Raw genomic sequence first — 15,813 nt, forward strand, 5'->3', positions numbered from 1 at the left:
TACTGGGAATCATCAGTGGAAAGGGTGCTGTTGCTCTCAGGTCTTGCTTCTGAACTTCCAGTAGGCATCTGTTTGGCCACTGTAGACAGTTTCTGAGCCAGCAGGGTTCTTCTAATGTATGCCACTTACCCCTATAAGCATGCCTTAAAGCAACTCACAGCAAAACAGCAAAAACATATGAATACGTCACTACACTAAATAGTCCAAAACCAATTCATTACAAAATATAAAAAAATTGAATAAACAATTCATTTCGATAAAACAAACTTTATAATGTTTATATAAAATAGACAATATAAGTCATTAAATCTTATCAGTTGATATTATTTATATTAAATAGGTAAGCCAAAGCCAGATATGAGAAAGCCTTCCAGTATAATCATGCATTAACAAATAATATAACCAGTGCTATGTGCAATAAATGGCAAGCATATTTTATAGAACCTGCAGCAGATAATCTCTCACATGCCCCACTCTCATATTCTGATTAACTTTCTTACTTATTAAAAAAGAAAACAAGTATTTAAAGGTTATAGTCATATTTCCTACATTTACTGTGGAAGAAAACTAATACCAAGTCTAGACAGTGGCTTGCAGCTCCTCCTCGCTATTGATTGTACCGAGGCTGGACAGGGCAATTTGTGGGCTTTTCCTCCAGGTGCAACTAAAAGTGGCATCCCAAAATGAAGTAAATAGTAATAAATGTTTGATCATAAAAACTAAACTGTGCCTTTACATGATACAATCTAAGAGAGGCAGTTGACTTACTTGTGTAAGATTCAGGTTGTGACATTCAATCTGAGTTTGTTTAAAGATGAACAAGATTAAAAAGCAGTCAAAATGTGTTAGGTTTTTACCTCAAGTGTTTAGGACATTGCTTTCAAAATGGAACATAGCCATAGAATGATTATGTTAGAGGCCTAGTTTCCCACTTCATCACTTGCTCCCCAAGCAAAGGAAGACAGATCTGCAACATACAAGGTTTGGCAACACAGTTCCTCTAATGCTCCTGGCTGATGAGTGATGTAAAGATTTACTGTTGTTAATTGTTTTTCTTTCTATCACACCCCTCCTGCACTTGCTGCTCAAGGTACTATTAAATAAAATAATGTTGTAAAATAAAGTAAGGGCATATTAAACACTGACTTATGTAGAGTGGAGGAAGGCATGGCAGTGAAGATGTAGGCTAAGGAGACGCATTTACACTTTGCTGAAAAATTTGTGTAAAAATGAGAGGAAGTACACAAACCAAAGCTGAAATGGGAGGCGAGATTGTATCATTGGCAAGGTTATGATTAAAAGATACTCCTACAGTACCAGATCAAGAAAGTGGCCAGCAGAGTTGCTCTTGTTGCTTGGGCCAGGCATTAATAGAAAATGTGGCTGGTCATAAATTAAAAGTAGGAATGAAATGGATTTAGTGTGGGCATGGTCATTCATTCATTAAATGTATTTATGTGACTGCCATTCTGCCAAGGCACCCAAAATGGTTTATAATTTTGAAATACTAAAGCAACCAAATACAAAATTTTGAACAACAGAATTCTCTCAGTAAAGCCAACCCTGGGAATGTTACTAGGAGGCATTGTAGGATGGAAGGCATTTTATACACATTGGTGGGATCTGCATTACTTAACACCCAGAGCATCCAGTATAAGGAACAGCAGAAGTGTGGAAAGGTTTTAGAATTAGGGTGGCTTGGGCTGCAGTCCTATCTAACTTTCCTGGAAGAAAGCCCCATTGACTCTAGTCAGACTTACTTTTGAGTAGCCATGGTTAGGATTGAGCTTTTACTCAGAGTAGCACTCGCATACCAACATTCTTTTCAAATATTATTGGCCTAGTTACCTCGTTGGGAAAGTCAGATCCTCAGGTCTGCTATATCTGTAGTTCTGCATTCAAGGCTATGCAAAGTGCCATATACCTCAAATTGGTTTGGATTTGGTTTAAATGGTCATTCAGACCTGAATGTTTCTAATGTAGATTATCAATGATATGGACAAGCCTTTTGGTCACATTCAAAGCTCCTTTGTGCTAGAAAGTGAGCAAATGAAGATCATAGAATCATAGAATCATAGAGTTGGAAGAGACCATGAGGGCCAGATGTCACTCCTTAACTATAATTTCCTATTTTCATCCAAACCAGGAAATTTTGGTTAACATCTTCAGAACAAACCAAGATATTAAACAGTTTTTCAAAGTTTAATTAACTGGTAACCATGGTTTCCTAGTTCAGATGAAATGGGAAACTATCGTTAATGGAAGACATTGTGGTTTGTTTTGCTTGAAGTGAGGAATGAAAGGACTGTATGCACAGCCAAATTCCTGCTCTTGTCTCTGCTTACTAAGGGTGCTTCCAGACAGAAGTTTATTGTGGAATTGCTGCTGAACCATGCAATTTTTTCTTGCAGTGTCCACATGAAGTTGTTGTCACCAAAATGCCAAGCAATATATATATATATATTACATTTAATTTCCATACCCTTTACTGCGAAAAATAGATAAATAAAAATAACTTGTTATAAACCTAAAGTCACTGCGGGAGTGGAAGCCAGTTAGTGCATTAGCACTTTTTTGTGTGGTGATGGTGGCAGTTTGTCACATGTGGTGACATTTCAGTGGGTGGCCCCTAATGCAACAGTCTGAACACAGGTACAGAAATACCTGCATACATGCACAGAGCAGAAGGCAATGGAGGGTGGTGGTGGAGTGTTGGACAGGAGGGACAACAAAACCATCTTCATATACACTCTGTTGAGGTCCTCTAATGTGGACAGCAACTGCAGAATAGCAATGATATCCATGACTGGGAGAGAGGTGGGGAACAGAAATATGTGGAAGCTAACATGCCAAATGCGCACACTGAAATATCTGATCTGAGCATTATGTTTGCAATATAAGCCCCGTCCTGGAAGCACCCTAAGGCAGCACAATAATAAGTGTCATTAATTATTTAGGTTGGGTGGATGTCTTATAAGAACACTGGAAGCGGCATGCAGAGTCAGTCCATTGGTGCATCTAGGTGAATATAGTCTAAAATGACTAGCAGTTGGTCTCCAGGTTTCAAGCAGGAGTCTGGAGATGCCAAGAATTGGATAAACTGGCAGCTTCTGCATTCTTGTTCATGCTGAAAACGTACTCCATTAGAATTAAAACTTAGGATGTTGTCCAAATTTTTATTTTGTAGCATATGACTTACCGTATTTTTCGCCCTATAGGACGCACTTTTTCCCCTCCAAAAATGAAGGGGAAATGCATGTGCGTCCTATGGGGCGAATGCAGGCTTTCGCTGAAGCCTGGAGAGCGAGAGGGGTCGGTGTGCACCGACCCCTCTCGCTCTCCAGGCTTCAGGAGAGCCGCAGCGCCAGTCCCACAAGGTCGGGGGACAGCGGGGAGGCGGAACGCCGCCATCCCGCTTTCTCCCGATGTGGTTTGGAGGCTGACGGCGGGGAGACACGTGCTTCTCCCGGCCGCCAGCCCCGCAAGCTCCGGGGACAGCTGGGAGGCGCAGCTCGTCCTCCCGCTGTCCCCGGACCTGGTCTGCAGGCGGGCAGCGGGGAGAAGAGCGCTTCTCCCCGCTGCCAGCCCCACAAGCGCCTGGGGGGGAAATAATTTTTTTTCCCTTTATTTCCCCCCCAAAAAACTTGGTGCGTCCTATGGGCCGGTGCGTCCTATGGGGCGAAAAATACGGTACATCTTCATTTGGTGATCCTGACCACTATCATGGGAGTTCTGAATAATTTTTATTTTATGTCTTTTATTGCCATATTCTCTAACATATATTAGTGCATACTAAACCTCCAAAGAGATCTTGTTTCATTTCTGGACTCTGTTGTAAGAGATGCTTCTTGTCTCTTAGAGTGGGGGAAGGGGATGTAGACTCTTTATTTACAGTGATAATTTGGAGATGGTGCAGGGGCAAGTAAGCACTCAGCCAATCTTTCTTTGGGGCATGAACCAATAACCCTCTTCTTCCTGTCAGTACAGCTTGTGAGTCATGCAAGCTTCCGTGATGAGAATGGTTCTGTCAAGGGGGATGGAATGGTAGTTAGAAAAGCAGATAAATAGGCAGCAGATTTATTATGGTAGAGATTACCCGCAACTTCAGCAAACGGCATTAGCCTTCCTGATGCTTCACTCATCTGTGGACAAAAGCATCAGCAAGTATAAACCAGCCATAAAGCGAAAATGGAGTAATGTCATCTCGGCTGTGGAGAATGCTAAACGAAGCAGCTGGAACTGCTTCCTCTGATTAAAAGCTAGGGCTACTGCCTGAAGGAACATACACTAGGAGAGTGGGAGGGAAAGTGATAACAAGTGTAAATATTTTAATTACTCTTTAAGAGGCAAGTTAAACATGCTTAAAATCTGCCTTCTTTGTATTTACAGAAATCTTTGAGTGTCTTTCTTTGTTTCCCATTGGGTGATCAGTGCTGTGGATAATGGAATGTGGGGAGCGGTTAATCTCAGATACACAGCACTCATATGCTTACTGGTATTTATTGATCAATACACGGAACATGATTTGACGCTCTGTGTCCTGTTTAACCCTCTCTTTCTATCTGTTTAAACTCCCCAGTTTTCTTTGGTAAGTGCTTGGTGTTCAGATGTGCAAAATCTGCATCAAACCAACACATACCATGAACTGCCTACAAATTAGATCTGCATGAATCTCCCTCACCTTACTAACAGCCTTCATTTGCACAAAATAAGACCAAGGGGACAAAACTGGGGATCAGAGGAGTTTGCTGTCAGTTTACATACACGGGTCTCCCTCTGCACATGTGGACCATGCTAACAATAAAGCCCATGACTGAGCAAACTGCACTTTTGCTTGACGTTTTGGAGCAGTTAGCTTTGTAACCAAGCCTTCCTTATAAGATGCACTCATAGCATGTGAACTTATTTTCTGCTCCCTTATAAGGAGGGTTGGAATCCCTTTCCTCTGCCTACTGGATAAATTATGCAGCGCGAGTCTGGTGCTCCATTGGTCCAAATAAAAACTAGAAGAAAGTGCTTTAGATTTTTATTTGAAAAATCTGTTGTGTAGAATGCCAATTTCTGGCCAGGGGGAACCTGGTGTAGGTTTTATTAAAGTTACCCCTGAATTCATCACTCAGTTTTTAAGTTTCAATTACATAATCAGATTTTGTCCCCAACGGTCCATGCAATCTTAAACCAAGAATGTGTGTCTCACCAACACCATATGCTTAATTTTTCTCCCCACACACACTCTCTCACAACACTCACTCTGGTACTCCCACAGCCCCATCTTCTGGCAGAATAAAAGGGCGCAGCACCCATATCCCAGTGGCTTCTCCATCTCAGTTGTGACAATGAATGCTAGTGGTTTTGCTTAGGAGTCAGAGCCCTCCTTTGTGTAGGACCAGCAATATATTAATTGGGTAAAATGGGGCCAGACTCTGTGTTCTTGGTAGCAGAGAGCTTTACTAACCACCTGAGGGCATCACTCTGACTTGTTACTGTACATCCTTTATTTATTTTTATTTATTTATTTTTGTTTGTTCCTGTTGCGCTAATACAGATTCTAGCTTTGAAAAACTTTCTACTTTTTTAGTTATAATTTTCTTCCTTTCCTCTTTGTACTAACGCTTCTCTCTAATCTTATTTGCATTCAAATTACCTCACCAGGTGGTACACCAATCAGAGGTAAGAATGCTGAACTGTGCCTCTAATTGTCATGTCACTCCATATCCTTTCTGCCATGCCCGTCTCCAACAGTATATCATCTCCAGCTATTCTTTCACTCCAAACTCTTGTCAGCTCACTTGCGCATCTGCCGTTCCTTCCTGTGTGTGCTTGTTTTTGTTTATTTTTAGTGTGGCGCCTTGTAGAATCATCCATCGCAGGTGTGCACAGGTCAAAGGGGGTTATTCAACGGGAGGTTTTCAGAGGGAGAACGCTATCGCCATTCATGCCACAGAGGGCTCTGAGGTCTTGAATCTTTCAGATTCAGTCACCCTCTGGGGCACCACGTCCTGGCAGGTCTGAAATAGCTGCTGTGACGTGTTTTGAAGGATGTAACACTTTCACAAGAGAACAGTGAAGCCCTTCCTTCTGCATTATTGCTGACAGGAATTGAACTAATACAAAGGAAATAAATTCTTAAAATGCCAGGCAAATCTAACTTGAGGAATAAGACTGGAGGACTTTCTTTGAGAGCTGAAGGTGCACCTTTTCATAAATTTAATAAATAACATTATTATTATTATTATTATTATTATTATTATTATTATTTTGCTGGCCCTTCTCTGATATGAAGGTGAAGGGAGGAGATCTAAGATGCCAGCTCCACCCCTTCTGAAGCCTGACAAGGATTCATGGTGCACTGTAGCATAAAGATTTGTTGTGAGTAAATGAATCAGACACACATCTGGCTGCATTAAGTCTTCAGTTGTTCAATCCACCTCCAGTCTGACAGCTCTGCATTCCCAGACCTTGCTAGTTTCACTGCCTATATGTGCTAGTAACATTTCTAGCCTACACACTCAAAGTAGTCCCTTGAATTAATTTTAAGGTTGTAATCAGTACTATATAGTGTGACTCTGATCTCTTGTGATTTCAGTTACTGCTGTTGACTGACCCCTGAATTTCCTGATAAACTTTTTAGCACCACAAAATTACACTATCTCATTTGTCCAATGCTCCCCTTCTTTCCTCCCCCTTCTCTCTCCACTGAATCACTGCTGGAAGTTAATAATCCAAGTCTTTGGAACTGATTCTGTTGCTGGGGGTTAATGTTTTCAGTTCTTGTTAAGTGATTTTGGAGCAAATGGGGGTTGCTGTTTCAAGTATATTTGCATCAAGTTGCTTCTGTGAAAAATCTGGGTCAGGGGAAAAACTGTAAACCTCATTTTGATATGAATGGGTTTCTCTGTCATCTTCTCTCTGGAATGCTGCAAGATTGACAGCTGTGATGCCACACATTTTTAAAACCTTTTCTCTGCTTCTATCACAACTCTGAAAGCAAAATGACAGACTGAATGCTAAGTAACCAAGCAGGCCCTATCGTTGCCCATATCAGGTTGGGCCTTTCCCAGCACACAACTGCTATGTATTTCCTCTGTATCAACAAGCGAGGGCATTAATGACTCAGCACCAGAACCGCTTGGATGTTCTGTACATCCTTTTTGAGGAAAGTGGACATATCTTTATAATGAGAATCATCCATCTCATAAAACATAAATCTCCCTATCTGAGTCCTAATGAGGTATTTTAAGAATGTGTCTGACATTATTTAAAATGTATGTGTCCCGTTTGAATGTCAAAGATGACATTTCTGTACGTGCCAAAAAGCCACCTCTTAGCATCTCATACAGGATTTGTGTCAGACTTACACCTTTTGTTAAACACACAGGCTATTGAGTCTCTAAAGATTACCAGATGTGGTAGGTGAAGGCACTTTTGTGAAAGGGAGGTTATACTCACATAGTGGTCTGTACTGTGGTTCTCACTAAGGTAAGTTTGTTGCACTTCTGGGATCAATTTGATGTGGAAATAAAACTAAATTTTTTTTTGTTTGCACAGCTAGTTGGATGTAAAATTTTCAGTGGTTCATGTTGAGAGGTGGATTCTATGTGAATGCATTGAAGGGCCAATCATACTTTCTGCCTATTGAATGGAAGTGTTATGGAAGTCAGGCCGGAGAAGCAGGATAAAATTTTATTTCTGAAACTAACCTTTCCTTTGGGCCCTGCAGCCGCAGTTCTACTCTTGCTGTCCAGAGGTGCTGTCATTTTTCTAACTGAGAGCTCTGTGTTCACAAGGCATGTTGTCACTTTTAACATTCCCCCTTTGCCTTTCAGGTGAGACCCAGGCTGAAAGGTCAGGGTGAGTTTTGATAGACTGTTCAGAGATGCATGGGTCTAGTTGGTGACTGGCAGGTTAGACAAGAGGATGGATGAATGGATGTGAATTTTGAAGGATGGCTAGTAAGCAAAAATAAAAGCTGCTTTAGGGGAAGTGACTTGACACATGTCCCCTTTCTCAAAGTTCAAATCAAGTTTTCTATGTTGTTATAGAATGCAATTAAATATTATGAGAAATATTTATCCTGGAAGCAGAAAATGCTGGCATGTCATGGACCTCTGATGCTTCAGATTTTGCTATTGCAGGTACATGAGAAGCAGTGGAAGTGTTAAAGGGAAGACAGCATTTTAAATGGTCCTTTTCGTCACAAAATAAATTGGAATCAATTGGAAAGTGTTTGTACCCGTTGACTGGATAGACTTTCCTCCAGTGTGAGTTTCACCACTGCAAAGCAGAAGGACAATTACTTTGAAACAGAAAGATCTGATAATTGGCAGAGAAGGGCTGAGAAACTTTTTATCTAATACTTTTACGATTGCCCAAATTTCACGCTGTTTTGCCCTTAGCACCCTCTTTGGCAGCCTTGTAGTGCTGCTTCTCTTGGGATCTGCATATCTCAATCTCTCTTTTTCTGTATCTGGAGTACAAGAGGAAAGTGCATGAATGCCAGATGCATGATACACAAAAGGAAGGGGAATCAGTGATTGAGCTGTATTCCTGCATTTGCCCTTGTGTGCTGCTCAGTTTCATAGCTCTCCGTCAGTGACTGCCTCACTTGTATATATCACAGAAACCCAGCTTCATTCCAGGTCCCAGCCATGCCAATCATCATGCTCAGGAAGAAGAGGCACAGCTGAACAGGAACATATTGAGCATCAGTAATAACGTCACTGTGGTAGTTTTGTTTTTATTTATTTAGCTTATTTGGCCGTAAAAAAATAAATAAATTTGAGATGGGGGCATTTGGCTGCCATTCCAGGTAGCACCTAGGATTATTAGAGCTGAAAATCTAAGTGGCATGTTAAGTAGAGTATTGATATATAAATCATGATCCAGAAAATTTTGTGCACCATTTTACTCTACTGACAACTGCAGAGCTGCAAGAATCCAGTGTGAGATTGTGAAAGTAGACTTTTGCCTTCCTCGTCAAATCCTCAAATTTATATAAACATAAATTTAACTGAACACAAGTGAAGCTTCTGAGTAAACATTCTGTCAGGGAACTGACATCAGAGCGAGAGGTGGAGGCAAGGCTCCAAAACGATGCAGGAGAGGGGACCAGCAGGGGGGAAGGAATTCAGCGTAACACCAGTGGAGAAGAGAAGGAGATGGAGGATGTGGAGACAGGGCTCCAAGACCCTTCACCAGAGACTAGTGGGGAAAGCGCTGACACGCCTCTGCCTTCCCCTTACTTGCGCAGACGGGTTCCGCGCAGGGAAAGTAGGAGGAGACTTGGGGTCAAACAGCTCTTATGCTGGAAGAGGTTCAAGAAACGCCCACTGACGGATTCTGCAAGCGACTGACCGGCCACGGAGAGTGGGCTGTCAGCCAAGGCATGGTGAACCAAGCAATCTAACTGAAATTGAAGGCAGCTTACGCACAAGTAACCCCTTACAACCATTACACATTCATAGGATTGCTCTGTTAATGAGACAGTCAACATTTTTCATTAACTTTGCTGGCAAAGCAAGGCAGATCCTGCCAAAACCAGAACACTTCTATGTTCCATAGATTAGACCTACCTGCAGAAATGTAAGGTGAGAAGGTATCTGTGGATTTATTGATTTTAGCCATCTCTGCCCATGCTTATGAAGCCCACCGACCCCCACTACCTATTTTCACTTGCAATTACAAGTCAGTAGAGAGTAGCCTTCCCCAATTCCCATCAGCCCCAGCAAGCATAGCCAATGGTGAGAAATGATGAGAATTTTAGTACAAAACATTTTGGGGCTGGAGAAGGCGATATAAAGCATATGCATGTGCCTCACAAGTAGAGAGGAGCAATGTAAGGAAACGCACATAAATAATGTTTGGAAATATCCAGGGTCAAGGAACAGGAGGCTAGGAGTTTGAATCCCCTTTCTTGGGGGTTCCCTCTGCCTCCTGTCACTCATGAAGCAGGTCATCATTGCTTGCTGTTACTATATTTTAATACTTGCTTTTGTTATATTTGAAGGCAGTGATGGACTGGATGTGGGCCAACAAATTAAAAATGAATCCTGAAAATCCAGGAGCTGGGAGGGCAGCCTCTTCTGAGCAGGGTTGCAATCCCCTGGAAGAAGCAGGTTCATAGCTTGAGGGTGTTGTCCAGCATTGTCACTTGAGGTGGCTAATTTCCTGCTATGGCTTGGTTTGCCAGCTACAACCCCTTGTGGACAGAGGTGACTTCGCCACAGTGCTGCATGCTCTGGTAACTTCCAGATTGGACTACTCTTCATGAAGATGACTTGGAAACTTCAACTGGTTCAAAATTCAATGGTCAGATCGCTTGCTGGGTTTGCCTTTAGCACTTATGCAACTCATGTTCTAAAACAGCTACATTTTTCTGCCAATTCAAGGTGCTCATGCTAGTTTTTAAAGCTCTAAATTATTTAAGCCCCAAATATCTGAGACACTGCTGCCTTCTCTACAGACCCTCTCAGATATTAAGATCAGCAGAGGGACCCTTTGGGTGGCTCTGCTGCCCTCAGAAATTCAAGGTGATGGCTCAGGAGAGGACATTCTTTGCAGCAGCTTATGAATAATGGCACCTTTGCTATATAGCCTTTGTCAGTTGCTGAAGACACACCTTTTTATCCTGGTGTTTTTGGTGTTTTCAGATGTGTGTTTTCAGGACCCACCTGAAATTAATTTTAACTGTTTTTAATACTGAATTGAAATCATAGTAACCAACCCTGGCACCTGCTGATGAAGGGTGGGTAATAAATTTAACAACAGCAGCAACGTAGCAGCAGCAGTAGTAGTATTGGTAGTAGTAGATGTTTTCCTGGTCTGGGTTACAAAACATTAAAAACAAACCTGACAATGCTGCTGCTGTATTAAAGAACAGTCAACTTATTAGTATTATATGTGAAAGCACCTTAAGAGTGGCAGAAGGAAGGCTTTTCTGGCTGGTGTCCCCTGCACTGCCCCCTGCCAGCCCCAGCGTAACAATAGGAAGGGCTCCCTACATCATTTTTATTACATAGCAAAGCTCAGTGAGGTTCATTTTTTCTCTCCCTGACATATAGACTTAGGCTACAGTCTCAATTTATCCTTCTAAATAATGTAGGTGGCGGCAGTTGATTCACATTAGTTTTCCTTCTGTTGCAATGATATGAAAACTGAATTTGACCTCCATTCCTTGAAGTGGGAAGAGCGGAGACAGCAATTTTGGCTTCTGTTCACAGTGCTGTTTTCTCTGGCAAATGGAAATGGGTTCAGACTCTGACAAGCAGACAGGTTAATGCTTTTTTTCTTGGTTCAGGTGTGTATGTGTTTCTGAGCAAATGCCCTCTTCTGCCATCTCTGGAATCTCAACTTCTGGAAGAACCAAGAAAGTCTTTGCTACTCAGGAAGTATGGAGGTTCTGATCTGGCAATGTGACATCAAGGCTACTTCTACATTCACCCTTTGCTTATTTTCCCCTTCACCATTGTCATCCTTACTTCCTCCACAAACTAGATGCAGCCCATTTTAAATGATTTCCAGAGGAAACAACTGGACAGGGTTCAGCACTCATCTATGATGGACGAGATAAGGAACAATAATGCAATTCAAGCCGTATTTGTCCCTAATGTGGGTTGGGCTGATTTCAGGTTTAAATTGGATTTAACACAAGTTGTACCATTTTCTGATGCTGACTTATTAATTGTATTGATGGTTGTATTGAGGTCTTTATCATAAATGAAAGGAGTAGTCTTCAGAAGCAGAGATGCAAAGGACTTCTCAGGGTAATCCTTTTGGTTTGTAGGTTTCTAAGGGTCTGTTATTCGTACTTGATGGGGAAGTGAAGGTTTAATTTTAGAGAATCAAATTGATAATTAAAGGAAAGAGAGTAGTGCACCAAGATGCAAATTGGTTGTGTGAAGATGGTATTTGTTGTGATATTTCAACGAATAAACCTGAATTCTTTTGAAAGTTTCTGTGCTTGGTAGAAATGGATGTATTCCGTAAGAAGTGAATTGAAAAGGTGTCAGTAACTGTTTGCCTGTGCAGCTATAAAAACTGGACACAGCAGGTGCTTTTTAGCAACAACCAAGTGGAAGTGGTGTTTGGTGGACCCTCTGAGAAGTGCCATGCCACACTTTTACCAGAAACCCTTTGTCTCCTAAGTTAGAGACACAGAGCAAAAATTTACACGTTTTGTAAATATATTATTATAACCAATATTGTCTGTGTTCTATTTTCCACATAGGAGCTCTACAGATTGAGAACAGTGAAGAGTCAGACCAAGGCAAATATGAATGTGTCGCCACGAACAGTGCTGGGACCCGTTACTCTGCTCCAGCCAACCTTTATGTGCGAGGTAAAGTTAGAGAAGGCAAACTTCCATCCCTTTCTACCTTCTCTTCCATGTCTACACCTTCTCTATTGACCCATGAGACGTTGCAGTGAGAGGTTACCTTTATGATGTATTGTAAATGATGAAACCTAAATGCCCAACCAGTCATTGAGTTCAAGCTTTGGAAAGTCAATTCTTGCCACAATTTTTTTTCTTTATTTCATTTTTTTCGCCAGAGCTTCTTTAATGGTCAAACTGGTTAAACCACTGTCATAAAGGGGGCAGAAGTTCATGTTTAATTATTTGTATATTTTGTTAAACAAAAGCCTGTTTGGGGGCTTTCTTTTTCTCACCTCCATCCTTTTTGGGGAGGGTTTATTTATTTATTTTAATGAGATAAAGCTTTGAGCATTCATTTCATAAGCTTGACTTGTTCTCTTGCAGGTGAGTTGGTGCATCATGTTGACTCTGGAATAGCATGTTAGTTTCCATAAGCTCTCTTGGTCAACACCTTGTCAGCAACGGGGATTATTGCAGAAGCTATTACAATAGCTTCCATTCCTGCTGAGAATCAGCTTCAGTTTGTTGCACGAAGCCACTTTGCCAGACTGTTTTCTTAACTTGTTATTATTCCTAGATCTCAAAGTCTTTTCACTCACTGCGTTAAATTTGATACAGAATTTTGTGTTTGGAGAGCAAAGAGTTTGGTACTTCATTAAAAGCTGATGAGTTTTCTGTTCAGTTTTACATGGGGACAATGTGTGTTCTCCTTGGCCAGACCTTGTATTAGCCAGGGATATTAATGTAAGACACCCTTGGAGTGTGGTTTGGTACTTACATAACAGTGGGAAAGAAGAAGAGTGTCAATTTGGTGCCTTTCCTTCTTAGGTCCTGGATCTCAATAACTACCCGTTTAGAAATACTGTTTCCATCTTCATTCCTTCCTCTGTCTTTTCTCTTTTTTCTCTCTCTCTGTCTCCCCACTTGATCGTTGCTTCCTAATACTCATGCACACGCCTTTTATTTGTGGAGTGGAGGGGAGCTGCCTTAACCAAGCTAAGGAAGAGTTATTCCCAGGAGAAGCCAAAATGACTTACTGTGTGATTGCTTCTAGGTCTCTCGGTTACTCTCATTGTGTTCAGCACTCATTTTCTACAGGTGCCGTTTCATCTTGCAGAACAATTTCAACGTACAAATCTGTACGATGCTGAAGTTTCAGATAGTCTCAGAACTCTTTATCTGTGCAGCAGAAATGCCCATTTCTCAAGCATAATGTGCTTATTATTGACCTTATATACCCTGTACTCTGTGTGTGTGTGTGTGTGTGTGTGTGTGTGTGTGTGTGTGTGTAGTCAGCTCTAGTAAAAATAATGTCATATCTCCCCAGAGTAAAGGGAGGGTGTTTGTTTGAACATATTTCATGTTTACATTGTTGTGTAAATTTTTGAACATTCTTAATCACTTTCACATTTTATTTCAAGTATCTTTCTCTGTGTCGAGCCTTTCCGAAAAAGCTTGGGAAGGCTAATGTTTCACCTGAATACACAGCTTGCCAAGGCAAAGAAACCTCACCTTTAAACCTGCCTGATTCCCTGTTTGTTGAGACTTTCTTTATTTAGCTAGAGAACTCCCCTTAGATTCTAAGGAGTGCAGTAAACTGTGACCCCAGGTTTGATGCAAAGAGCAGGTTGTTCAGCTAGCTGGCTGGCTGGCTGGCTGGCTCTCTCTGGAGATAAGGTGACACAAGCCAAGCTTCTAGTAAGGATATGTTTCTAGCCCTGTGTGTGTGGCTCATTTTCTATTAACTGTTGTATTTCTCAGGCATAAATTTTGAAACAAGACTCTTTTTATTGCGTATAATCTTTACAAGGTTGGACTCCAAGCTGCAGGATTGAGATAAAGCCCCATAGTATATAAAAGACAGGTTACTACATAAATTGTCCCCTGTGGAGGTTTGCCATATGTACTGTTTCTCGGACTATATTTGTGCAGGCAGCTTCGTTTTATAGAACAAAATAGACACCCTAACCAGCCCAGTGAAAGACTTTCACCATTCCTTTGGCTCCCAATCCATTGCCAAAGCAGGAGGCTACTTCCCTTGTTTGAGAAAACAGAACAGGATGTATGCACAAATATTATCCACATGTTATATTACTGAAACCATACAAGTTTCATGGCACTAGAGGCAAGGAATACTGTAACCATGATCACCCCTTCTTGCTTGCAAAGTGTCCTAAGGTAGTGTTGGTTTGCATCAGGGGATGGATTATTCAGTTTTCCCACTGCTGTTTCTGTGTGGGTGTGTATATGCACACACACACATACACACACAGCTGCTGTTATCTCAACCAAGGTTCTGGATTCCTGGTAACCTTGAAATCACAGGTCTGGACCCTCACAAACGAAAATATGAGGGTTGCAGTTTCAAGGGAAAGTGGCTGGTAAAGGAAGGTTAAGAATCACTTTTACTCCTTCCCCTTTACTCCTCCTCCTCCCTCCTTGCACTGCATCCCCTTGCAACAGCACTTTGCAAGAGAGGAGGAGGAACCATTCAGGGGTTTGTTACCCATAGCTGCAACATAACATGCAGCTTGTCCCTTACCCTTGTTCAGATGTGCATCCAAAGAGTTAAAAGCATCCTATAGTGTGTGGTCTCTGTGTAGTTCTGAGAAGAGTAAATGGCAAGCCACAGTAATCTGTGTAGCTGGCGCCTCCAATCCCATATAGTTTTCTGTGTGTATAATATAACCTGCATGTATAATAACCGAGCACTTTTCCTTAGTGCTCATATCATTTTCATAACTCCTCTCAATAATCCTTACACTCTGTAAAATAAACCACTATCGGTATCCACATACTACAAATTAGGAGGTGAAACTGAGAGAGACCTGCTTTTTGGGAGCAAATCATAGCTGAGCTCTTTGAACTGGGTACTTCCTCTCTCTTAGACCACACCTTTAACCACTTCCCTACATCAACTAATCTTGTGTACATGGGGAAAAAACAGTCAGTGGGAAAAGGAGATAATTCTTTCCATGAATAAAATATAGCATGCAGGGGGATGGTCTGAGTAGCTGTACATCGGTTGAATGTGACTTGTGGATCTCAGATGGTTGGATTAGCTCTTGCGGCATCCTACCAAAATGTTTTTTTCTCTCTCCTAGCAACCTTTTAAGTTGAAATGGTTGTCACTTGGACTCTTCTGCATTTTCCGTCAGTTTTTCCCAACTAGCTTCAGTGGATACAAACTCCAGGGTGGATAATTTGGTTTAGTTATATTCCTCCCGCACATAAAAAAAGTTTGCTCTCTGAGCCACATATCCTTCTATCGCTTAAGAGTTCTTGAGTGCTGTAAAACCAAAATAAATTGAGCATCAGCTAAGAGTTACCCATCACTGTGTCATCCAGATTATGTCAGCCCAGTTAGTAATGCAATTTTGAAGGATTTTTTTTATGAACAATAAAATTGCTAATTGAATCAACTATTAAAGTAAAATGTT

General features: G+C 41.4%; 1 protein-coding gene across 12 annotated transcripts in view; it reads left to right on the plus strand.

Moving 5' to 3' along the window:
• PTPRF (protein tyrosine phosphatase receptor type F) overlaps window positions 1–15,813 on the plus strand; it is a 523,498-nt gene that overhangs the window by 415,571 nt on the left and 92,114 nt on the right. For 7 of the 12 annotated variants that reach the window (XM_081865455.1, XM_081865458.1, XM_081865461.1 and 4 more), the window contains exon 7: window positions 12,227–12,337. In XM_081865455.1, the coding sequence (XP_081721581.1) occupies window positions 12,227–12,337 (111 nt within the window). Of the gene's footprint in view, window positions 1–5,652; window positions 5,671–12,226; window positions 12,338–15,813 lie in introns of all 12 variants that reach the window. The other 5 variants (XM_081865454.1, XM_081865450.1, XM_081865456.1 and 2 more) reach the window with 1 other exon arrangement.

Source organism: Podarcis erhardii (assembly GCF_964252035.2).
Source record: "Podarcis erhardii genome assembly, chromosome: 6".
Classification (NCBI taxonomy): Eukaryota; Metazoa; Chordata; class Lepidosauria; order Squamata; family Lacertidae; genus Podarcis; species Podarcis erhardii.